The sequence below is a fragment of the Rhododendron vialii genome, chromosome 5a, assembly GCF_030253575.1.
Source record: "Rhododendron vialii isolate Sample 1 chromosome 5a, ASM3025357v1".
Lineage (NCBI taxonomy): Eukaryota > Viridiplantae > Streptophyta > Magnoliopsida > Ericales > Ericaceae > Rhododendron > Rhododendron vialii.
Genome location: NC_080561.1, coordinates 38,802,976 through 38,827,826, shown reverse-complemented (window position 1 = coordinate 38,827,826; position 24,851 = coordinate 38,802,976). Strand labels below are relative to the sequence as shown.

At 37.7% G+C, this 24,851-nt stretch overlaps 2 protein-coding genes across 4 annotated transcripts in view; both read right to left on the bottom strand.

Annotated features, from left to right (window-relative positions):
* Positions 1–1,413: 1,413 nt before the first annotated feature.
* Positions 1,414–24,851, bottom strand: part of LOC131326583 (laccase-7-like) — a 49,185-nt gene continuing 25,747 nt past the window's right edge. The window contains exons 1-6 of one of the 2 annotated variants that reach the window (XM_058359415.1): positions 8,437–8,546; positions 8,028–8,179; positions 4,801–5,045; positions 4,208–4,336; positions 2,838–3,785; positions 1,414–2,230 (exon numbers count right to left, since the gene is read on the bottom strand). In XM_058359415.1, the coding sequence (XP_058215398.1) occupies positions 1,992–2,230; positions 2,838–3,785; positions 4,208–4,336; positions 4,801–5,045; positions 8,028–8,179; positions 8,437–8,535 (1,812 nt within the window). In that variant the 5' untranslated portion in view covers positions 8,536–8,546 and the 3' untranslated portion in view covers positions 1,414–1,991. Of the gene's footprint in view, positions 2,231–2,837; positions 3,786–4,207; positions 4,337–4,800; positions 5,046–8,027; positions 8,180–8,436; positions 8,547–24,851 lie in introns of those variants that run through there. The other variant, XM_058359416.1, reaches the window with a different exon arrangement.
* The window catches only part of LOC131326586 (laccase-7-like), a 35,179-nt gene continuing 25,710 nt past the window's right edge, over positions 15,383–24,851 (bottom strand). Inside the window, exons 2-7 of one of the 2 annotated variants that reach the window (XM_058359419.1) lie at positions 20,483–20,551; positions 19,324–19,475; positions 17,576–17,820; positions 17,038–17,163; positions 15,875–16,828; positions 15,383–15,745 (exon numbers count right to left, since the gene is read on the bottom strand). In XM_058359419.1, coding sequence (XP_058215402.1) covers positions 15,615–15,745; positions 15,875–16,828; positions 17,038–17,163; positions 17,576–17,820; positions 19,324–19,475; positions 20,483–20,551 — 1,677 coding nt within the window. In that variant the 3' untranslated portion in view covers positions 15,383–15,614. Of the gene's footprint in view, positions 15,746–15,874; positions 16,829–17,037; positions 17,164–17,575; positions 17,821–19,323; positions 19,476–20,482; positions 20,627–24,851 lie in introns of those variants that run through there. The other variant, XM_058359418.1, reaches the window with a different exon arrangement.

Genomic DNA, 24,851 nt, shown 5'->3' with positions numbered 1-24,851 from the left:
AAAAATGACAAATGCTAAATGCTCCTGGGGAACAAATTAAGATGTAATAAATATGGAATATATATGCGCAATTGTTAAGGTGCAATAAATATGGAATATGCACAAAAGAATAAGGAAAGTAGGTAAGATGATCAAAACCAGAGTTGCGATGTGAATTAAGGTGAAGTTCGATATTAAGGTGTACACAGTGGAGGATTTTAAGGGCTTCCTTGATAGAATTAGAAAGGTGAATGAGTAGTGTATGACTGAGGAGTGGTTCCATTTCGAACTCCCTATTGGATGTTTGTTTTGTTCTGTCTTGCTCCCTTTACTCTTCTTTTGTTTAACCTCATAAGCATTGTCTACTTTTGATGTTCCACCTCGATGTATCCCTTTCGAGTTTTTTATAAAAAGTTTTGTTTGCCGAAAAAAAAAAACATGCAAAACATTGATCAATGAGTAGTATTTCTACAAAGTACCTTTTATGCTTATATGTCCAATGTCAATGCCATATTGATTTGATCTAAGCCATATATATAATTAATTTCGTTTATTTAGGTGTTAATTTATCCATTTCATCTTTTGTATTAAAAACGCTAAAAAGATTGACACTACAATACTCTGCTCATTTGTTGCTTGGAAACCCCTTTATTCGTTTATTTTCCTCAAAATATATCTTATGTACCAAGAGTTCTTTGTTAAAAGGGAACCCATCTATTTCGTGATTTTTAGGTTATTTTGAACTCACATGGCTGTCGCAAGAATTGATGTAAGCTTAGAACTATTCAGATGTGATGACACTATTTACACAGTGATTTATTTTTTGAAAGTAAAAGGTTAAAACGTTGGATGAGGTACAAGGAACATTTTTTTACAGTAGAATTTAACCTCACAAGCAACATTTTTTAGAATTTAACCTCTCCGTTCTTACTTTATTCAGTTGAATCAAATTCTTAGTTGTTGCACATAAAGGTTTAAAGTTTGATGGTTATTTTCCCAAAGAAAGGAAAACTAACTATATTTAAAAACAGGGACGAAAAAAACCCCTCAGTGTTCCACACTTCTATAAACTTACGTGATACCTCTGTGCATAACACGGGTCTTTGCTAGTTTCATATTTATTACACCTTAACTTGTGCACCAGGACACTTGTTAGCAGAACCGATTAAAAATAAGCACGTGACTATTAAGGTAGTCTAAGGAAGAAGAAAAAAAACAAAATGATTGGTATTCTTTAACTTCTTTTTTTCGATCAAACGGAAATTTATAAAAACTTACGAAACAAAGTACCACATCAAGAGTATCAACATAATATTCTTTTAACTACATTAGACAATAATCATTTCAATGTACAAATGTAATGCATCAGAAAGAAAAAACTTTATGATATAATAAGTATACGTTACGATAACAAAAATCTGTTTACTAAGCCAACCCCATATTAAAATCCTTTCTTCGCCACTGCTTGCCAGTGTTTTGTCCCTTGGCAGGGGAAACGAAAAAAACTAAAATTACATCATTGCTTTCACATATTATTAGCATCTCCTTCCACAATCAAGATATCAACGCATCCATGTGGTCACACCAAAATCACCAGGTTGCCGCAGCCTTGCAGTTTACCTCTCTTAGGCCTCCATGTCCCAAATGTGCTCCCCTCCGTCAAACAAAGTCGATTGTTGCTCGGTGATTGCAAAACAATCAACGGGCAACGGTTGAGTAATGGGTTTGGGTCTCAATACGGAAAGATCGATGTAGATACATGGTAATGAAGATCTTAACAATTGGGTAGATCTTTTAATCCATGTAACTTCTTTTTTTTATGGATATTTGATTTTATACAAAAAAAAAAACCCAAAACCACATATTTTACAATCACACCACAAGCTCCCAGGGAGAACCATAGCAACTTTGGGGGGGGGAAAAAAATGGCCAAGAGCTAAATCGGCCACACACACACAAAAAAAAAAGGGTATTTCACTAATCAGCCAAAACTTGTTTTTAATGCCCAAACTCTAGTGCATAAGAGTGTTGTACCTTGCACAGGGTACAAGTCTTTCATGCACTGAAGTTTTGGCATCATCCTCCCTCTTGGCAAATTGTCTTCTTTGCTTAGCATAAAACGAACAAAGGGGTAAATCTGGTGGAGGAGGAGGCAAAGATGTCGACAATGTGGGCCCGTTCTCAACAACAAAAGCAGTCGCCAGGCCCCACGACAAGTGCGCATCCAAGTGACAATGCATAATCCATACACCTACAGTAGCCATCAAAATTTCAAAACCTATGAATAAGTATATCCAATTAATTCGCAATCCATATAAGCTATTCTCATAAGTTACTGACTAATTAGTTTAATTAACATTACTTATTTTATTGTAGTTGACAAATTAAAAATAACTAAAATTAAGAGTAATAAAAATCGCTAGTGAATTACTTATTGTTAGACAGTCCATCACTAATTAATGCTGGGCTATTTATACCCTTCCCTATTTTGGGCCTTTTCTAAGGAGGGATAGCGGATGTATTTGTATTGTATTCCTCTGTGATCTCGTTGACAACTACTTGCCAACGAGTTTTGTTTGTTTTTGTCTTTTTCGAGTCCGGAGTGACATACGATGTCAAGAGGTTGGGACACAAGGCTCACTTTTCATTGAAGCTATTGCTTCATTTTCTACTGGTTCATGAGCATGTACCATAGGCGTTTGTGACAGTAGATGATCGATGTCTATTTATAATTTTATACAATGTGCGCAATTGTACTCCGTGAGAAAGATCAAGCAAACAATATAGGGCAGACGAATTATTCAATGTAACCGTACAGTAAATAATCCAGTTATGAAAATTAAATAGTGAAAACGTACCAGGATTATTTGCCACAAATCTAATGACGGCCCACCCTCCAACAGGCACTCCAATGGTATTGCGTTTTTGCGGATTGATGAGATTGAATGATTCAGGCCCAGTTACATCGTTGTAATTGTCAAACCCTTGTGCCAGAACATAAAAGTTAAACCCGTGCAAATGTATCGGGTGGTTCTCCGTCCCCACCAACGCCGTGTTCTGAAACACAATCTGAACCGTAGAATTATACTTCAATTTCATAACCCTCGTCGACTTAGTCGTCATCACGAGCGATGTATTCAAAGCGTTGCTTGAGTCCGTGTAGTTGAACTCCAACGGTGGATTACTAGGAAAATCGGTGGTGTAGATCCCACTGACATTGTAGAAAAACGCTTGTAACATTGATAACTTAGTAGGAAGCTCGAAAGATTCGTTGTTCATGCTCGCGGCAAATTCGAGCCCTAAAGGACCCTCACAAGCACTGTTCGATCCGCAAGGTGCAAGGCCCAAGCCTTCCGTCACAAACATGTACTGGTCGATTTCGACTGGGACGGGGTCCCAATAAGGCCCACTCATTAGGCTCGTCAAATTTGAATAGAATTGGAAGGCCAAAGAAGTGTCGTCAAAGTCAGGTAAGGTAGGCATCAATGGGGTTGACGATGTCGCATTTTCATACACGATAATCCCGGTGGTGTTTGTGGAATCGTATACACCTCCCACGCTGTCGTAGGCATGTGCCGCCATGTAATAGGAGGCTAGTGGTTGGTCGGCGGTGAGTAGTGCATCGACGGTCTGGCCGGGAGCCATGACGATGGTGTCGGTGACCATCGGGTTGGTGTAACAGGCATCCACGGCAACAACTGTCATTGTGTGGTTCGCTATCTTGAAGAAGAGCTGGGTATTGAGCGCAGCGTTGATGATGCGCAAGAGATATGTTTCTCCTTGTACAACTTTCAGCTTATATGTGTCTAAACACAGGAAAAAAAAAATCCACATATGTTCAAAATGTAATTTGTTCTTAATCTTGCTAGATAATCAATACGCAATTTGATTCTCGTCATTGAGTATAAATGTCATGTGTACTGGTACATATCACGTTGAGCAATGCTAGGTACATAGGAAATGTATCCCGAAAAGTTACATATGCGGTCCACATTCATTTTAGAAAATAAATCAACGCTACAGATTCACTTTTTGGATAATTTCGGGGTACATTTTTTGTGTACTTAGATTTATCGTACATATTATTTTGCTCCTTTGGAGTACTTTTTTTTTCTTTCCTTATTTGAAACAAAAGTAACCACTTGCAATTTCTAAAATGTCATTATCTTATCTGTGTGAATAAATATATGTTTGTAATTCATTTTCTGTTAATATCATTATCAATTACCTTCTGATGAGCATGAATATAGATCACCAGGCTGACCGTTGATGGTGAAAGCATTGGAAATGTTAGGCGCTCCACCAGTGGCAAGTGCTTCGTTCTCGACGTCAATAACACTAGTATTCCACCACTCTCCTGCAGTTGCAATTTAATTGATAAATACTGTAAAATTTTCCAATACTTTCTTGAAATCTAAAGGTATTTATTGAGGTAGAAAACTTTTATTCATTTAATACCAGTTAATACTAGACTGGTTAATTTCGATCGTATAGAAACACATTTTATCAAGGGTGCAATACTACACGTGCAGCTACAATACTTATGTGCATGGATGTGATCAGAATTGTCCGACTAACGTGAATCCCTCATTATTTTGTGGGGCTACGTACATTGAACGGTTAGAGGCACAGTATCGTCGGAATCTATGGACACAAATGTATGTGTGCAGACTTTCTCATTCTTTTAATTCTGAATTGAGTTACATCGTAAGTACTATTACGTGTTAGACTAGTTAATTATTATGTGTTCTGTCATGGATTCATAAACTACGAAGCTTAATAAAATTTGACTCGGAATAAATAGAAGGGTTTGCAAAGCACCTAAAATAATTGGGAATTCTTCGGAAGGTTTTGGGAACGCGTACAAGTTACCCATTCTCGGTCGGATGATTAGCGCCCCATATACAGTTGCACGAAGGTACCCATAGTGGGCATGCCACCAAAGGGTCCCTTCTTGTCCTATGATGGTGAATTTGTATGTGTATTTGTTTCCAGGGAATATCGGACATTGTGTTACATATGCAGGCCCATCCGCCCATCCACTCTGTAGTTGGAAAATCCCGTGCCTATAAGAATATCAGGACAATGAAGTTGTTACTACGTTAATCCCACTAAACGCTCTTTGGAGGAAAAAATTGATAGGATGCAATTACGATAAACATGTCATATATTTTGGTGTACTTAATTAATACTCGTACTAAATTTTTTCATATGTTAGAACTCATACTTTTTAAACCTTATGAACAGTTTGATGGCTACTTTAGCATTTTTCTTCCCAATTATTATAAGCACTTTTTTAATTCGGAGTGTTTTAGTCAATTTACGTGCACCTTAACTAATCTTCAAATGATGGATGATACCGCCCGCCAAGGAAGTCCAATTAAAACCAAAGTACAATCCTACATTAATAGGATTACGATACAAACAACGAATTGGGTGAAACTGCACATTTCTTTCTAAAATACTCATCAAGTCAATGAATTAATATAATACCAACAATTACCCAATTTAGAATGTTTCACAATATAATTTCGTATTTAGTATTACAGAGATTATAGAGATTTGAGATTGTTTATTCAAGAGTAGTGTTTCCTGTAAAAGCTGGAAAATAATATTTTTGTTGGGAAAGAGTCTATTTTGTCCTTGACAAGGTTAATTTTATTAGAAGGGCAATGAATATTTTTGTCTGTTCACTAATCACAGCTTCTTAAAAGGACATGTTAAAAAGCTGGTGATTTTTAGAAGTTGCTTCAAGAATCTGCAGCAAATACTCCACTGCAGATTTTTAGAAGCTAGAATTTCATAATCTGTTCTTAAAATTTTTCGGAAATAGGAACAATATGCACTTAAAAAACTGGACTAGTTTCGTGTGTGTGTGTGTGTATATATATATATATAGTTTGTCGCTCGTGAGGGGGTCCTTATTTTATGCGGACCTCCTCATTTTTCTTATTTTCAGATCAAATTTCAATGATCCGAGCTGCTCAATGTAATCAGAACGTGATTTACAAGGCCTTTGTAAAAAATCACCCAAAAAAAAGACCAGGAAGGGCTTGATTTGAGCAATTTTTATTTGAATCGTTCAATAAAAAACTATTCGGAACTGATCGGATGAATCCTTTTCCGGTCATTTTTTTTGTTGATTTCTCGAGGGTACTCTTAAAATTACGTTCTGAACACATTGAGCGGCTTGGATCATCAAAATTCAATGGGGAAATGAGGTCCGTATTTTAACTAAAACGAGGACCCTCTCACGGGAGAAGAACTGTATATGTATGTGTGTGTGTATATATATATCGGGATGGTTCAAGGGACACCCCAAAAAATACCTAAAAAAATACCCCAAATCTCAATCTCATAGTTCCCGATCAAATTTTTATGATCCAAACTGTTCAATGTGTGCAGAATGTGATTTTAAGGATGCCCGCGAGAAATTAGCAAAAAATATGACATGGAAATGCTTGATTTGAACAGTTTTTATTTAAATCGTTTAATAAAAAACTGTTCGAAACTGTTCGGATCAAGCCTTTCCCGGTCATTTTTTTTGCTGATTTCTCGCGAGTACCCTTAAAATCACGTTCTGATCACATTGAGTGGCTCGGATCATCAAAATTTGGTCGGGAGCTATGGGGTGTTTTTTTGGGTGTCCCCGGAACCATTTCGTATATATTTATATACACACACACACACATACACAGAGTCCGTCTCCCGTAAGGACCATCTCATTTTAATAAAATGCGGATCTCTCTTTCCCGATTGAATTTCGATGATCCGAGCCGCTCAATGTGTTCAGAACAGTTTTTGTTTATTTTTTATCAAACGGTTCAAACAAAAACTGCTCGGATGAAGCCATTTCCCGTCATTTTTTTTGCCGATTTCTCACATGTACACTTAAAATCACATTTTGAAGACATTAAGCGGCTCGGATCATTGAAATTCGATCAGAAAATGAGGAGGTCCGCATTTTAACTAAAATGCGGATCACCTCATTTGAGACTGACTGTATGTGTGTGTGTATATATGCGTGTGCTCGCGCGTGCGGGCTAAAATTTGATCTTATTCCCATGTTAACGAAATATAATCTCACATTACTTGAGAGTGAAATGAGTGATCACATGGTATAATGTTGGAAACTTTCTACTCATTCTACTCATAGTCAATTGGTTATGTACATGTTAGAAATAAGATTTCCTCCTAGTACCGAGCATGGCTCATTTTACCCCCACATTTTAAAAATTTATAATCTACACACTATGATGACAGACCAGTAAAACGGATGCGCATTGATAGACTAAAAAAGAGGTTGCAAGTGACTTACCTCAAATGCAGTTGTTTGTGAGAGCAGATGTTAAGGAAATATTATAGTCTCACATTGCTTGTAAGTGAAATAGGTGATCTCTTAATGTGAATGTGTGTACGCGCGCGCACGCCTCAACATTAATGGCCTAAGACTTGGGCTGCCTCTGCAGAGGGTGTTGTGGCAAATGCCAACCGGCCCCAGTTCTTATTACTCCCTCTGTTCCAAAAAAAAGAGTTTCACACTCTCTCTCTCTTACCATTTTTCAAATAAAAAAATCAACTACTTTCGTGTATAATTTTTTGAATTTTTTCGTACCGTATTAAAGATCTCGATGCGAAAAAATTCAAAAAATTATACACGGAAGTAGTTGATTTTTTTATTTGAAAAATGACACGACTTTTCATGATGGACTCTTTTTTTGGAACGGAGGGAGTAAAAGATTATTTTACACTAATAGAGTCCAATTACTATCACTTACCGCAGTAATTGAAAAAAAAAACGTATATATATCTAAATACTACTATATGTGTAAGCGCGTGAAACAAATGTGGGAGGAGCTGTAAGGTTTAGTCTAAAGTGCGCACAAGCTGACCTAGGACATCATGCATTACATCATGCATTACGTGTAAAAGAAAAGATAGATATTCAAAGAGCCAGTTGACTATAATATAAATTAATTATAGTCAACGGCGTAAATAATTCAAAAATGTGGTTGTCCTATATCTAGTTGTAGACTCATGATACTTACCAATGAATGGAGAGGTTGTAGGGAGATTCATTGAAAACATGAACGATCAGTGTGTCACCCTCATGAACCTCTAGGGTTGGGCCGGGAAGGCCTCCATTCACAGCGATGATGACTTGTTCTTTGCATAGTCGGGTGATAGTTAGATTTTCCACCTAAAAAAAATCATTGTATAAGAAACATAGTGTAGAAATAAATATAAGAAAACAGCATCCGTTAATTGCATTGTCTGCAGAAATAAATATAGTTGTTCCGGGAATACATGGATCGTCGGTTTCCAAATATTCATGTCTTCAAATAATTTGCATTCAATAATTTGAAATATTTTTCTATCTCAAAATAAATAAATAAAAGAAGAATGAGAGGGAATGAGAAATTACAAAGAAATAAAACCAAAAGTGATTGGATTTACATGAAAGCAATGCTCGACGATTTCGGCAGAGGCCACTGAAGAACAATAAGCTGAAAGGGCCAAAGCAAATGCCAACAACAACAGCATTGGGTGTCCCATGTATATATACATGGGAAATCAAACAATGTTGTAGGCCAAAATCAAAGCAAGAGAGGTGTTTATATATATAGATCAGATAGAGGTTGTAAACTATCAAGAAAAAGCCTAAAGTTTTTGCCCTGCATTTTGGGATTGTGTTTCGTACAGGATACTCTATATTTCTTCCTAAATACGCTAATTAAAGTCAATGATTGACCAATCTAGCTACAAGGATCCGGGGACCCTGCAATTAGCGAAATCACTACAGGGTTGCAGTGAGCGAATTCTAACCGTCTAAAAGTGTTTTTAACGGCTTCGGATTAAAATAAAAATAAAAAACTCTTCACAGAAGAGAACTCTTCCCTGAATGAGTTTGTTTTAAATCCAGACCGTTAATTGTTGAGATAGACTGCTGAATTGCTCACTGCAACCCTTTTAGTGACTTTGCTCACTACAAGGTCCCCATCCTGGCTAGAATGTTTCACCGTATGATTTCCTACTAGTATTAGAGTATTGCATTTAAAAATTTGGACCAGTTTCTTGTGCGTGCACATAATTTTGTTGAAAGTTTACTTTTGAAATGGTTCTCCTTTCTCAAATCTCTCTTCATTCCAAATAATATTGTTTTTGAGGGGACCAGATCTGGCAAAGGATTAGGAATTTTTCAGCACATCTGTATAACCGCAGGGAGTGATTTGTTAATTGATAACCACAGGTAGTCTTATTGATTTGTTTGATGGTAAGGTTTTTCTTTTTGGGTGAATCCCACATGCCTCCCTCTGGTTTGTCTTCAACACAATACCTCCCTCACCTTCTGAAAATTACACTTACCTCCGTTGTCAGTGTTTTGTCCCTTGGCAGGGGAAGCAGAAAAACTAAAAGTACATCATTGCTCTCACATAGTATTAGCATCTCTCTCTCTTTCCAAAATCCAAATGTCAACGCATCCATGTCTTCGCACCAAAATCACCGGGTTGTTGCAACCAGTGTCCCAAATGTGCTCCCCTTCGTCATATATACAAAATCGATTGTTGCTGGGTGATTGGGGAACAATAAATGGGCAATGGGTTGAGTAATGAGTTTGGGTCTCCATATGGAATGATCGATGTGGATGGTGAACTTTTGCTAAAGTCTAGTGATTGTGGCTGGAGATCAAGAAGTGGCTCACCTATTTGGAATTAGCGTTTGGTTTGTGATTTTGTAAAGCTCCGTTGGTTGATTCAGAGCAGACTTTATTGTCTGTGTGTATATATAATATTAGAATGTATATTTACGTATATGTATGGCTACTGATATGATACGATGCAAATACAAAGATACAAAAAACATTTACAAAGTACATAATATATATATATATATATATATATATATATATATATATATGTGTGTGTTTTAGATTATAAGGCATTTTTATAGCTTTTTAGCATTTTATTACCCTTAACAACTAAGAATGAAAAATAGAACTATTGTATTTTTCGTTTTGCAATATCGTTGGAACTCAATTTACCCCTCAAAGTCCATATTCTCTCTCTCTCTCTCTCTCTCTCTCTCTCTCTCTCTCTCTCTCTCTCTCTCTCTCTCTCTCTCTCTCTCTCTCTCTCTCTCTCTCTCTCTCTCAGAGCCACTGCCCCAACCGATTAGGGTTTCTGGCTTGGGGGGGGAGGCGTCGCTTCCCTCCTCCCCCTGAGCGTCCTCTTCCCTTGCTCTCTCTTCCCCTCTCTCTTTTTTCTTTTCTTTCTACCCCTCTTCTTTGTGGGGGGTTTTTCTTTTTTTGATTGGCAAAAGAAACATTTTATTAAGGAAAGGGGAAAAAGAAATCCAACAAAAAGTTAAAAAATACAGTCATTGGGACAAAGCCCAAACACTTAAAGGCCTAAAATGCCCAAATATACAATAAACAGCTCAACAAACCCTGAAGGCCTAAAAAGCCCAGATCTTACAATACAAAGCACGCACAAAAGAACCCAACCCATGAAAGCCCAAAACCTACACTGCCGATCAGAGATATTCAGCCACCACCGATAGCCACCAATATCAGACAGCCACAGCCTACCACCATCGGAATGCCACCTCCAAACACCACCACCAGCAAACCTATGGAGATACGAACCGACGACAAAACCCCCCCACTGCCGCGGATGCACATCGTAGCCGTTAGGCAATAACCATGGCATCCAACAACGCAAAACACGGCAGGAGCCACGCCAATCTGCCTCCCCCAACCGCATTAACTCCATGCCGTTAGGCAAAATCTAGTTACCCAACAGAAAACCAAACGGAAGAAAATAGGGATATGCAAAAACAGATTGTGAAACCAAAACGGAAAATGGACTTGTGAAGAGGAATATCACTGAGAAACAGAATAGGAGGTTGAAAAACAAAAGGAGGAGATGGAGAGAGACAAAGGAAACCGAAGACCTTACCGACGTTAAAAACACTAAACGGGCAACGGGTTGAGTAATGAGTTTTGTCGTCGGTTGAGTAATGGGCAACGTTGAAAACACTAAAGGAATATTTTCTTTTTGGTTTTGTAAGGCTCCAATTGGTTGATTCAGAGCAGACTTCCTTGTGTGTGTATATGTATTAGAATGTATATTTACATATATGTATGGATATTTATACAGGATACTGAAATGATACAATGCAAATACTAAGATACGAAAACCATCTACAAAGTACATATTTATATATGTTAGATTATAAGGCATTTTTATAGCTTTTTAGCATTGTATTACCCTTACCAACCAAGAATAAAAAATAGAACTATTGTATTTTTCATTGGAATATTGTTGGAACTCAATTTACCCCTCAAATTCTCTCTCTCTCTCTCTCTCTCTCTCTCTCTCTCTCTCTCTCTCTCTCTCTCGATAGAACCGAAGAGCCACTACCCCAACCGATTAGAGTTTCTGGCTTGGGGGAGGCGCCACTTCCCTCCTCCCCCCCAGGCATCCTCTTCCCTTGCTCTCTTTTCCCCCTCTCTTTTCTCTTTTCTCTTTTCTTTTCTTCCCCTCTTCTTTGCGGTATCTTGCGACCATGTTGCCGTCTCTCTCTCTCTCGCCGGTCTCGCCTCTTTCCCGTCGCCGAGCGCCCATTGGACTGCCTTCTTAGGGTTTTTGGTTTCCTATTGGGTAGGTGTTGTTGGCGGTGCCGTGAGCTTCTCCAACCGATTTCGACTTCTAAGTGAACTCAGGTGGGCCTAACAGTGGTGGAGATCTCGATCTGCGATTTTCCCTCTTCTTCGACATCTTCTCTCAGTCCAGTGATCCGATCATTGGTTGTTTGGTGGTTGGGTGCGAGCGTGCATCGCCGTCACCAAGCTTTGGTTCTGTTTCGGCTTTGGTGGCTGCTGATGGAGGTGGGTTGTGGGCAGTGCCGGCTCTGGGCTAAGGCCTAAGAGGCCGGCGCCTTAAGCCCCTCAAGAATGTGTAAAAATTAGGGCCTCCTATTATTTTAGGTACCCATTATATATGTCCAATCTTTTTGGGTATAGCAGCATTAGAGGCCCATTTTAATACCCAAACCACCTATTTTACACTTAAGAGACACAGGCCCAATAGTTGGGCCCAACCTAACTTGCTCAATCAAAGGAAACAAAAAAGGAAAAAGAAAATGCGGATCACGGGCAGTTATCTTCATATAGAGCCCTTTAGAAAATGATTCCATGTGGTGGGTTCCTATATAAGTTTTGTGCATATTCTACCATTAACAGCTCTAATCTCCTAAACACACAATAAAATGGAAGAAAATGAATTAGAGATCAAAGAAGAGAAAACAGGATCAGAAATTAGTATTTGTATGGGTTTTTTCCTAGTCGAATACATGCATTTGGCTTTGAAAAAATCATTTAACTACTTGTTATTTTATTGTCGTAAATTTTATTAAGGGCCTCATTATCTACGTCCGTCTTAGGCCCCTAAAATCTCAGAGCCGGCCCTGGTTGTGGGTGTTCTGGTGCTGGGCTGAGATGGATGTTTGGATTTTGAATGGGTTAATGTTGCAGATGTCGAGGAGTTGGGGTTTAGCGACGATCTGGGTGGTGTAGGTTGTGCATAGATTAGAGTTTTGTTTTGTAGGTTTTGATCTTTGGATGGATTTTCGGATGCGAGCAATGATGGATCTGGCAGTGGTGGAGTTTTCTGTGGTCTTCGAATGAAAGGAGTATGGCGGTTGTGGAGTTTCTGGTGGCAGTCCATGGCGGTGGTGTTTGCCATATGTTGTGACCGGAGGCAGGTCGGTGATCAGAGTGTAGGGCGGCAGCAGTTTCAGTTGGTTTCACAGCGGAGGGGCTTGGCTAGTGGAGGTGAGGGGAGCTAGGCTGTTCGGAAGTTGGGTTGCGAGGTGCTTGTGGCTAATGTCTCTCGGATTGGTTTTTGGGACCGGCGACATACGGCGAGCTCACGGCCATCCTCGCGGCGGCGGCGGCGGAGCGTTTCATATTCAATCATTCGCGGTGTTACGCGACAATTAGGGTTTGTTTTTCGGATTTGAGGTGTTTTGGGTTTTGTTGGTCTTTGACCATCGTTTAGGTCGCAGGTACCTATGGAGAACAAGTAATTTTAATTTTCTTGTGTCTCTGTCCTTTTAATCTTTGTAATTTTCGAATTCGGAGATTAATAAACTTTTTGCTGATAAAAAAAAATGTTGTATATAAGTCTTCTTGGTTACATATATAATTGTTGAAGTTTGACTTTATCGAACACATCTATGATATACAATACAAATGTTCAAAAAACTATTAAAAAGCAGATGCACTAAAGTTGTCTCCTTGCTATCGTATTTGATGGTGTCAGAGGTCTCTCAAATTAATCAGTAGTGAAATTTCAACTATCCTCCATCTTCCTTGTCTTGTCTTTTTTAGTAGTTTCTTATTCTCTTGCATCTTCTCTCGATTTTTTTACTTATTTCGTTTAAAAAAATCATAACATGCATACTTGTGATTTTAATACCCCTCTGCTAATTTCCTTTTTCTATACATATTGCGTATTTTTCTATGGAAATAAGGAAATCTGTTGGGCACTCCATGGATTTTGTTACACAATGTCACTCCCTTCGACCACTCCAAAAACAGACTTGCGGATGCAATGTCGGATGCCATAAAAGATTGGGTGTTCCGGTTTCCAGAAAAAGGAACTTTTAGAAAAAGAAGGTAATTTCGAGCTCAAATATAATGAAAATGAGAAATATTTTTTTAATTTTTTTTGCACCTTTTAAAAGATCTCAATGAGATCTATCAAACAAAATCTATATTGGTAGGAAAATTATTTGCGTAAACACATAATTTTTGAGCTTGAAATTACCTTCTTTTTCTAAAAATTACTTTTTTCAAAAAGCGGAACACCCTTAAGAAGCCCTTCCTAACTAACACCAATTGATTTTAGAAAAGATGATGAAAATTAAAGCGGTCCGACAAAATCAATAGCCCATTTGGTTTTTTGATAAGCAAAACAGCCCTTTTGTCGATTTTCTAGAGTTGTATTTCTTTTATAACCGTAGGCATGTGGAAGATACCACTAGAGAGGGTGCTTTGGAAGTAGTTGGAGAGTCAATAATGAATTTTGAATTTTACAATATTGAACCGGTGGCTCAAATTAATGAGGAGGTGGTAGTGGGCTAGCATAACTTAATTCATTGATCCAAATGAGGATGGACTTTTGTTTGTTGGGCCAGTCCAAGATACCTACGAAACTTCAGTTCATGGGCCTACATCTGTTTCAGAGGGAAGCTAGAATAAAAAGGAGAAGTTTTATACTCCCTCCGCCCATTTTTTTAGAGTCCATTATTTTATTTTGGTTGTTTCTTAATAAGTGTCTACTTTGTAAAATTAGTTGGTAACAGTTGGTATATTTTCCATTTTGCCGCTAAAAGTAGATTCCATTTTGAAAAATTAATAAGTAAAAATGTAATGATAATCTCTCTATAGAGGATAAGTATGAAAATTGGAGGTAAAAATTGATGTGAAATATGTAATGTGATGTCTCCTTAATAAGTTGGAATTACGAAGTTTGACATTTAAAAATGGACGAAGAGATTATAAGATTTGCTAGAACTATGTGAAACTGGTGTCATTATATCTTCGATCTTCTTTTTAATTTGTTTAATTTGTCAGCAACAAATTTATTGAAGAAAACTTGAACTGGTGTCAATCTTGAGGACAGATTAGAGGATCCTATCTTTCGATCTCCGGGTGCAGTAACCATAATGCCTTGGTAAACACAGAAAGATATTACGAGGAAGTCAACCATCATCAATGAACTTAAAGATGCAGTGGAGGTAAGCAACAGCCTGGGAGTCCATTACTATGACAATGATGAAGATGACCTCAGGAATCAACTGGTTCAAGTGGAATTGGAGGAGCAAAGGTCTCTGGGTCCATTATTGTCTTTTGTCATCGGCTAGCACTTTCTCTCTTTTGAAATTGCTAATTATAGATATGAATTTTCGCCAGAATGTGCATCAGGTGTAAATCTAAATTGGGGTGAAAGACATCAACTACTTTATATGTGTTTTTCCCATTTTTCGTTAGTTAGATGTTTGGTTTGATTTTGTCAAAGATATTTGTAACAGACTCCGTAGTGTATTAGCCACCGATCTTTCATTACTATATTCTTACTTGTTGACCCAAAAAAACTCAGCTTAAAGCAACCACCAAAACCAAAGTCTCGAACAAAAAATTCTCAAAAAAAAAAAACACTCAAGCATGCATAACCAAAAAAAAAAGGATTTGATATATGCCAATCAGCAATCAACAACTTTTTAGCATAAGCATCCAACATTAGTTTGAGTTGCGTAAATCATTTAGTCACAGGATGAAATATAGAATGTGAAGCACAAGATATAAAATTGGGTAATTAATTTCACCTGCCAACAGTTGAGGATCTAAAAATTCATAAATATTAATTTTCCCCAAGGAATGTGGACTTATAACATCATCAAATTCAAAAGAACATAAATATATGAACTCCAAGGTTGCTGTACCAACCAATAGGAAGAATACAATTAAAATTAAATTAAATGAACTTATTAGCAATCATATATATATATAGCAATCGTAGGAAAAGACGACAAAAACAACAGCTGATATATAGTACACAATGAAGATCTTAACAATGGGGTAGATCAGGTGGTGGAGGAGGCAAAGAAGTACATGCCGTGGGCCCGTTCTCAACAACAAAAGCAGTCCCCAAGCCCACCGCTAAGTGTGCATCCAAGTGACAATGCATAAACCAGACACCTGCATTTGTCATCAAATCAAATAATCAAACCCTATGAATAAATATTCATTTATTGTTCGAGAAAAGAGTAAACAAGCAGGTTATGGAAACTAAAGTGGACGTCTGAAAATCTAATATCGAAATCGTACCTGGATTATTTGCTGTAAATCTAATGACGGCCCAACCTCCAACAGGCACTCCGATCGTATTGCGTTTTTGTGGATTGACGAGATTGAACTTTTTTGGCCCATTTACAGCATCGTAATTGCCAAACCCTTGGGCCAAGACATAAAAGTTAAACCCGTGCAAATGTATCGGGTGGTTCTCTATCCCCACCAATGCCGTGTTCTGGAACACAATCTGAACCGTAGAATTATACTTCAATTTCGTAACCTTTGTTGACTTCGACGTGATCACGAGCGATGTGTTGAACGCGTTGCTTGAATCCGTGTAGTTAAACACCAACGGCGGATTTTTAGGAAAATCGGTGGTGTATATCCCGGTAGCATTATTAGAGAAAAATGCTTGTAACATAGATAACTTGGTAGGGAGCACGAAAGATGCGTTGTTCATGCTCGCAGCAAATATGAGACCTAAAGGGCCCTCACAAGTCTGGTTCGCTCCACAAGGGACAAGGCCCAAGCCTTCCGTCACAAACATGTGCTTGTCGATTTTGAGCGGGACCGGAGCCCAGAAAGGACCATTCACAAGGCTCGTCAGGTTGGAATAGAATTTGAAGGCCGTCGGAGTGTCGTTGTTGGCGGGCAGGGTCGGCATCAGTGGGGTCGACGATATGGCATTTTCATACGTAATGATTCCGGTGGTGGTTGTGTTATCGAACGGCACACCGGCAGCGCTGGCGTAGGGATGTGCCGCCATGTAATAGGAGGCTATCGGTTGGTCGGCAGTGAGCAGTGCATCGACGGTCTGGCCGGGAGCTATGACGATGACGTCGGTGACCATTGGATTGGTGTAACTGGCATCGACGGCGACGACTTTCATTGTGTGGTTGGCTATCTTGAAGAAGAGTTGGGTATTGAGTGCAGCATTGATGATACGCAGGAGATATGTTTTTCCTTGTACAACCTTGATCTTATGTGTTCCTATATAAGCAGAGAAAAATCACAACTTGAGTATAAAATGTGATGAGGGGTTCTTGTTTAGCTAGCTAGCTAGCTAGAAGAGTATACTAAAGCATTTTAATTCCCAACTTTGATTAGTAGGTTTTTTTTACAGATTACTATAACACTTTTACCATATCATTGAGGGAAAAAATTCTGTTTATAAATCATTTTTCAAAAATATGACTCACCATCTGAGCAATTATACAAATCACCAGGCCGACCGTTGATGGTGAAAGCATTGGAATTGTTAGGCGCACCCCCGACGGCTAGTGCTTGATTCTCGACGTCAATAATATTAGCATTCCACCACTCTCCTGCAATCGCAATTTAATGGATCTTTCAGTTAAGTTTTCAACTATTTTCTTGCAATCATAAGGTATTTATTTGAGGTAAAAACAATTTATACAGTTAATAGGGGGCTAGTTAATTTTGATCCTATAGAAATAAAGATTACATGGAAAGAGCAATGCTACATGCACGGATCGGATCGATATGTTTGGAATCATCCAGTTCAAGTGAACTATGGTCCCACGTACATTGAACGATTGCAGTATTCGAATCTATAGAAATAAATATAAGCATCTCATTCTTCTATTCTATTCTAAACATGAGTTACATCAATTAGTATTGCTTAATAGACTAGTTGATTATTATGTATCAACTATCACGACTGTAAATAAAGCATTTGATAAAAATATGCAAGCATTAGAAGGGTTTGGAATGTACCCAAAAGAATTGGGAATTCTCTGTGGGGTTTTGGGAATGGGTACGAGTGACCCTTTCTCGGGCGGATGATTAGCGCCCCATATACAGTTTCTCGGAGCGTTTGGACATGAGCATGCCACCAGAGGGTCCCTTCTTGTTCGGTGATGGTGAAGTTGTACGTGTAGTTATTTCCAGGACGTATCGGGCACTGTGTCACATAAACAGGCCCATCGGACCATCCACTTCGTAGCTGGAAAATTCCGTGCCTGCATGAATGTCATGACATTGAACTTGTTAATAGGTTAATGCCATTGAACGACCTTTGGAGTCTGGACATTGAATGAAAGACTGATAATTAAGGAAATTTCAATAAACATTAATTTGATTTCTTTTATCGGCAAAGTATATATAATAATACTAAAAAGAGAAGAGATAAGTGCAGGCCAAAACAGCCTAAACCGAATAAGATCTTCATCAAACAGCATATATAGCAGCAGAGAAGCAGACTCGCCAGCTCATGAAACTTTTTTCTTTCCTAGAAATTGTAAGTAATTTTTTCTTTTGCTAAGTCGGATTGTTTAGGCCAGCTTACACGCGCCTGGACTAATTCATGGTCGTTCGATCAATGGCATTGTCCTACAAGGGTTTATAGCGCAAAGGAAGTTTAGATCTAAAATGGAGCAAAGCTGTAAGTTTTAGGACTCAGAAATGTACTTAAGGTAATAATAGTTAACAGAAAAAACTCGTGCACTTGATGGCCGTTATGTTTGGTTTGGGACTAAATGGATTGGGGGATGGTGCCTATGCATATCCAGACCATTGATTGCACCATGCACAGCACCATCCCCCAGTTTGGACTAAGGGTGGGTTTGGATTAAAAAGAATTGAGTGACTTTTTTTTTTTTTGTCCTTATTCAAAAAAAATTTGCATTTGTTTATTTTGCGTCAAACTTTTGTAATTTATTTATTCGTCTTGACGAGATGAATCGGAAAAGTAAAAAAAATTTGATCGAAACTCATAATTTTTTAAATAAAGACAAAAAGAAATCAATAAGTCAATTTTTTTTTACTTATTCTTGTCTTTTTGAGAAAAAATTATGAGTTTCGATCAAAAATTTTTACTTTTCCGATTCTTCTCGCCGAGACGAATCAATAAATCACAAAAGTTTGACGCAAAACTAACAAATTCAATTTTTTTTGAATAAAGACAAAAAAGTTATTGCTCCACTTTTAAAGCCAAATAAGGCCTAAATTGACTCTTCGCTCTTCTTTTTCTTTTCTAAGTTTTTGTCGGTTTTGCACCAAATATTTTTCCTTTACCTAATCAACTTGGAGAGATATGAATAGGAATCAACAAAGTATAAAACTATGATCGGAAGGTTGAACAAGTTTACCGCAGTAAAATTATAATTCAAAAGTACTGGTAGAGTTTTAGAGTAATTTTGACTTTTTTCAATTTCGATCAATTCTTTACTTTTTTGATTTCTATTTTCGAAACGAGTCAAAAAAATCAGTGTAAAGATTAGTCCAAACTAACTCTAAATATCCTTATCGTAAAGTGGTTGGAAAATCATAACATATTGCTAAATAATTTACTAGCGTGTTTGTGCCTAAGAAAAATATTCAAAGAGCCAGTTGACTATAAATATTCAAATACGAGCTGGAAATAGAAGATATGCTAAAGTATTTACAGTTAAGGGCGGTCAAATAAGTAATTCAAAAAAAGGTTGTATAGTGGCATATAGTGGTAGACTTGTAATAGTACATACCAATGAATGGTAAGGTTGTAGGGAGATTTATTGAAGACATGAACAATCAGTCTGTCACCCTCATGAACTTCTATAATTGGGCCGGGAAGAGTACCATTCACTGCGGTGACGACTTGTTGCTGGCACAGCGGGCTGATAGTTAAATTTTGCACCTGAAAAAAAAAAACTTTATAAGAAGCATACTGCAATATTGAATATTACATTTCCAAACATGCATAATAGGAATGTGTGAGTGTGTGTTTTTAATATGTTTGGAGAAAACAAAAATAGGAGTACTACTAGCTCCGTTCCATTTTTGTTGTTTTTATAAAACGTGTATTTTTTGGAATAAAGTCGTGTATTCCGGGGCTATTTTTCTTTTGAAAAATTGGCACGAACCAAACAAGTTCAATTAATTTTTTTCAATTCATTGAAATAATCCATTTAAGAACATATGTTAGCCATAAACCAAAAAAAAAAAAAAAGCTTTCATAATAGCCATGCATACGCTCAAGGGCTTAGTAGCGGATTGCCATTTGAAAAGTTCAAATTTGAGACTCTTTGACAAATTTTCACAGAGAACATAAATAGTTAAAAGAAAATATGGAGTTGCATTGTACGCAAAAATAAAATACAGTTATTCTATTATTGACCAATCGTAACCCCAAATAAGAATATACGATTGGTCAATAATAGAATGCAATCAGTCAATAAGAACACATCTCGAGATTCGTATGTTTCAAAATTTTCACTTTTCGACTACAAATATTTTGGATTAGCGATAGTTGATCACTTGCGATGTAAAAAAACATGTTACTTCAACTAATGTGCGTGCCCTCGGCACGAAGACTGGGGAATGGTGTTGTGCACATCTGAACCGTCCATTTCGACAGTAAATGGTCAGGATTGCAGAGACAGTTGGACGGTTGAGATTACGCACAACACCAAGTAATCCGGACTATCGATTGCCGAGACCGACGTCGGTCCGGATGTCCACAGCACCATCCCCCAATCCCGTCACGGAGGTGCACTATACGAACTTACCCAACACCATGCATGCACCCTATCTCACAAAAAAGACTAAAAACGAAGAATGAGGGATTGAGAGATTTAAAAAAAGAAAAAGAAAAAGAAATGAAAAACCCAAGTGATTCAAATTGCTTTAAGAAGAAGTATTTACATGAAAAGAATGCTCCACGATATGGGCGGAGGCCAGTGAAGAATAAGCCAAAAGGGCTAAAGCAAATGATGACAACAACAACATAGGACGAGCCATTTCTGGAAAATCAGAAACAATATTCTAGCTAGCTTGTCTGGCAAAATCAAAGCAAGAGATGGAGGTGTTTATATAGAGGTTGTACTTTGTAGGTAGGTATATAGAAAGAGCCCAAGTTTTTTGCGTGAAGAATTAATAAGCCTAAAGCACCAATGGGGTTTAGGTAAGGGCTTGAATTTAATAATTAATTTGGTTAGTCCAAAAAATGAATTAATTTAGTGATATCTAACAGCACATGCCGGTTCGGACTGGGGCTGTGATTGGAGGATAAAATAACGTAAATTAATTCCCTCGTTCGTGCACGTCTAGAAAGACATTTCTCGAATCATGACTTTTGAACCGTGTTGTACCTTTTTCTCGGTCGTCCGTTCTGGCAATTAATTAACAGTAATGCTACACACACAGATTTTGTGTACAGATTTTTTGTGGGGCCTCCTACGGGTTCCACACAAATAATCCAAGCCGTTCATTAAATGTAAAACATTTTTTCAAGGGCCCCCGCAAAAAATCAGCTCAATCCGATAACTATAAGTGTTTGATTCAATCATTTACCTTTTCATTATCCTGAGATTCGAATGAAAAGTTAAATGATTGAATCAAGCATCTATGAGTATCGGATTGAGCTGATTTTTCGCGGAGGCCCTTGAAAAAATGTTTTACATTTAATGAACGGCTCGGATTATTTGTGTGGGACCCGTAGTGGGCCGTACAAAAAATCTGTGCACAAAATCTGTGTGTGTAGCATTACTGATTAATTCATCCACTACTCCTGATTTTGTCGCACAACACTGTGCTGTGCCGTGCCTCCCTCGGCACAGCACCTCCCTGGTTCGAAAGTCTTAACGTTGTATTTTTGTATCATCGAGCTAACGTTGAAAAGTCTCCGTCCGTTCGTGGCGATCAAAGAAGGGAAACACATGCAGTAGCCCTCTGTTGGAACCAGTCATGGAAATTCGGTAAAAATGACTCTCCAAACCTAATGGCCAAGAAATTATAACTTCTCAATTTATTTGACATATATATGCTACTGGTGGACTTGGTAAAGAGAGATGCTAATGGTACAGCAGTGAGGGTACAGCAGCCCCGTACAGATGGATGATTCGTAAACGCTTTTTTCGATATCGGATTGAGATGATTTTTTACAGGGACCGTAAACAATATGTTTTGAACAAAATGAGCGGCTCCGATCATCTTTACGGGACCCGAGATAGGCGCAAAATCCATCTGTACGGGGCTGCTGTACCCCCACTGCTGTACCTCAATCTTTACTGCTTGGTAAATACTTACTATCGAGGAAATTAAGCAGCAAAATTAAAAAGAATGGTTATTTGTTGGACCCAAGGATGGGATTAAGGAGTCTAGTGGCAGCGACCGCTACGACAAGAATTTTAAAAAATGTAATTATTATATGTAAAAAAAAAAAAAATTTATGCCCAACTTATATAGTCTCGCCACCACTAAATTTTTTTACTATGCATTTCGCCACTGCTAGGGTAAAATCCTGGTTCCGTCCTTGGTTGGACCTTATTATTTGCTAATTAGACCCCTGCACAAAGGTGATTGCTAGGTAATTGTTTCCCTTCCAATATTTTTCGAATGGAGTTTCTCTCATTCCTATAAATTATTGCCTTTTTTATTCTTCTCTCTACCTTGACATGAGCTTTTTAAAGTGAGGCGGATATTGAGTAGGTTATTTAAGTTCCTTTTTTTTTTTGAAACGGAAAATTTTTTTATTATAAACTCGACAAAGGGTACATCAAGATAGCAGTAGGTTGTTTAAGTTGGGATTGTATTTAGTTTAGATGTGCCTTTTTTATTTCTTCTCTCTACCTTGACATGAGCTTTTTAAAGTGAGGCAAAGAGTGAGTAGATTATTTAAGTTGAGATTGTATTTCGTTTGGACGTGCCTTTAGACACGGACATTCGCTAGCGCAATAATAAAATAACATCAAGTATGATTCGGGAAAAAAAAATTATTGTTTTTAGACCTTATCCCAAATAAGAATCTGTTTCAATGATTCGCAAAATGTCAACTACTATATATAACAACCTAGGATGAGTTTTCGTACAAGAAACTCTACATTTTTTTTTTCCTAAAATACTCATTAAGTAATCAATATTAATCCCAGACTAGGGTATACAAAACTGAGATGTAATTGTATATTCGGTAATGTATTTTGGGTTCCATTCAACGCTTGGTTCTTTTTGCTTTTTAGTCCGAGATAGGTATACATGACGGCTTTAAGGTTTAGGTGCCAACACTGTTGGAATGATTGCCTCAGTGATGATGCATGCTTTGTGCTCTCTGAATGCACCCTTTCGAGTTTTAATATATAAAATTCTTTTTTCGCCGACAATATTTGGTTTGTGATGATGCATGCTTTGTACTCTCTGAATGCACCCTTTCAAGTTTTAATATATAAAATTCTTTTTTCGCCGACAATATTTGGTTTTAGAACATTGCATATAAAAAGTTGTTTAAATTTTGCTTTCATATTCTGTTCAAAAAAAATTTGCTTTCATATCTCTCCTAATTATTCTAGAGAGAGAAGATTAGAGCTGGCGAGGATTAGGAAATTCATCAGCCCAGCTGTATATCCTGTATAACCACAGGCAATAACCAATATTGAAAGAAAAAAGAAAAGTGGAGTATTTGACCCTTGCACATGTTAGATCTGGAGTTGAGATTTGTTTGGTGAGATATATTCTCCTTTTCATTTATAGTTTTTAGTGAAATATTAATATTCAAAAGCTCTAAGTTAGACTTTATTCCACGTCATTACTTTTTTAGATTCAAATCGCAAAAATACTAGAACGTACCACACCCATATACATACTTACACTCATAAGTGTGTGGGCCCTATACATACGACACAGATCCTATTAGATTTCTTGGAGGGTTCCAACCTAAAACTAATTGGCAATAGGTGGAGTAACCTCTAGAATATATTAACCAAACTTAGATGGCTTAGATGAGCGATATGGGATTAAGTCTAACACTCTTCCTCACGTGCAGCCTGGATGCACGTGGAGGTACGAATTGAGGAAACCAAGAGATTTGACTCGGGCGACTCCTCACATGCAGCCCGGATGCACGTGGAGGTATGAATTGACGAGATGAGTGACTCGGGCGACTTGACCACGCAAGATGAGGCCATCCAATACCTAACTATGATACTATGTTAGATTATTTGGAGGATTCCAACCTAAAACCAATTGGCAATAGGTAAAGTAACCTCTAAAATATATTAACCAAGCTTGGATGACTTAGATGAGCGATATGGGATTAAGTCTAACAGATCCAATGTGTGTGGAGCCCATATGCAATTTTTGTAGAGCTCACATGCACACTTGTGAGTGTGTATATGTGGATGTGCTTCTAGCATTGCTCTTCAAATGATTATTTTTGCAGAATAGGTACACATTTTGGAGAACCCCTTGGGGGTTGGTGATAATTTTCAACACAACGGTTCGGTGGGACTCACCACATCATGTGAAAAGTTGTTACAAGTAACCGTTGCATTGAAACTTTTTTCAATGGCTTAGATATATAAATGGGACTTAGGAATTTAATTTCTACTAATTTTCATATTCGAAATCCCGTAGATACCATCCATCATTGTGGAGCTAGTTCTTGCAAATTTTTGTCTTAACTTTAATTAAGCCTTCCCGCCAATTTACAGTAGAATTGGTTTCTCAAAAATTAATCGAGGTAGGAGGTTTCGGAGGGGCCGGGGTTCCCACAAAAAAGTTATGTTATACTGACATATGTAGATTTTGTACTTACCAGTATTGCACAACATGATTTTTTTACACAAGTTGTAGAAAGAGCGATTTAAATAAGAAATATTTTGTGTTTTGCATGTCAGTACTCCGTGCTCTATTCCTTAGACTTTTGTTTGTCATTCGCTCGTCACTAGCGTGTCTTATTATTATAACGGCGACAGCACAGTTGTACTTTTCTTGCTATCACCGATAGCGCGTTCATTCCAAAAAAAATAAAAAATTTTGAAGAAACGTTTGGATAATGAAATAATATCTCGATGACAATGACCTTCATTAAGTATTACAAGATAGTTGAACCAAGACTTAATTATTTAATTTACAAAAATAGAATTTCTCTCCAACCCAGAGCACCTCTCTCAAAAAACCCTAGCCACTTATCTTCCTTTCCCTACGTCCCCCTAGGTTTGTCATCAATACTCTTATTGGATGTCTTTCTTTTTTCTTCCTTCGGGATTGTGATATGCACATGGTAGTACTAGGACATAGG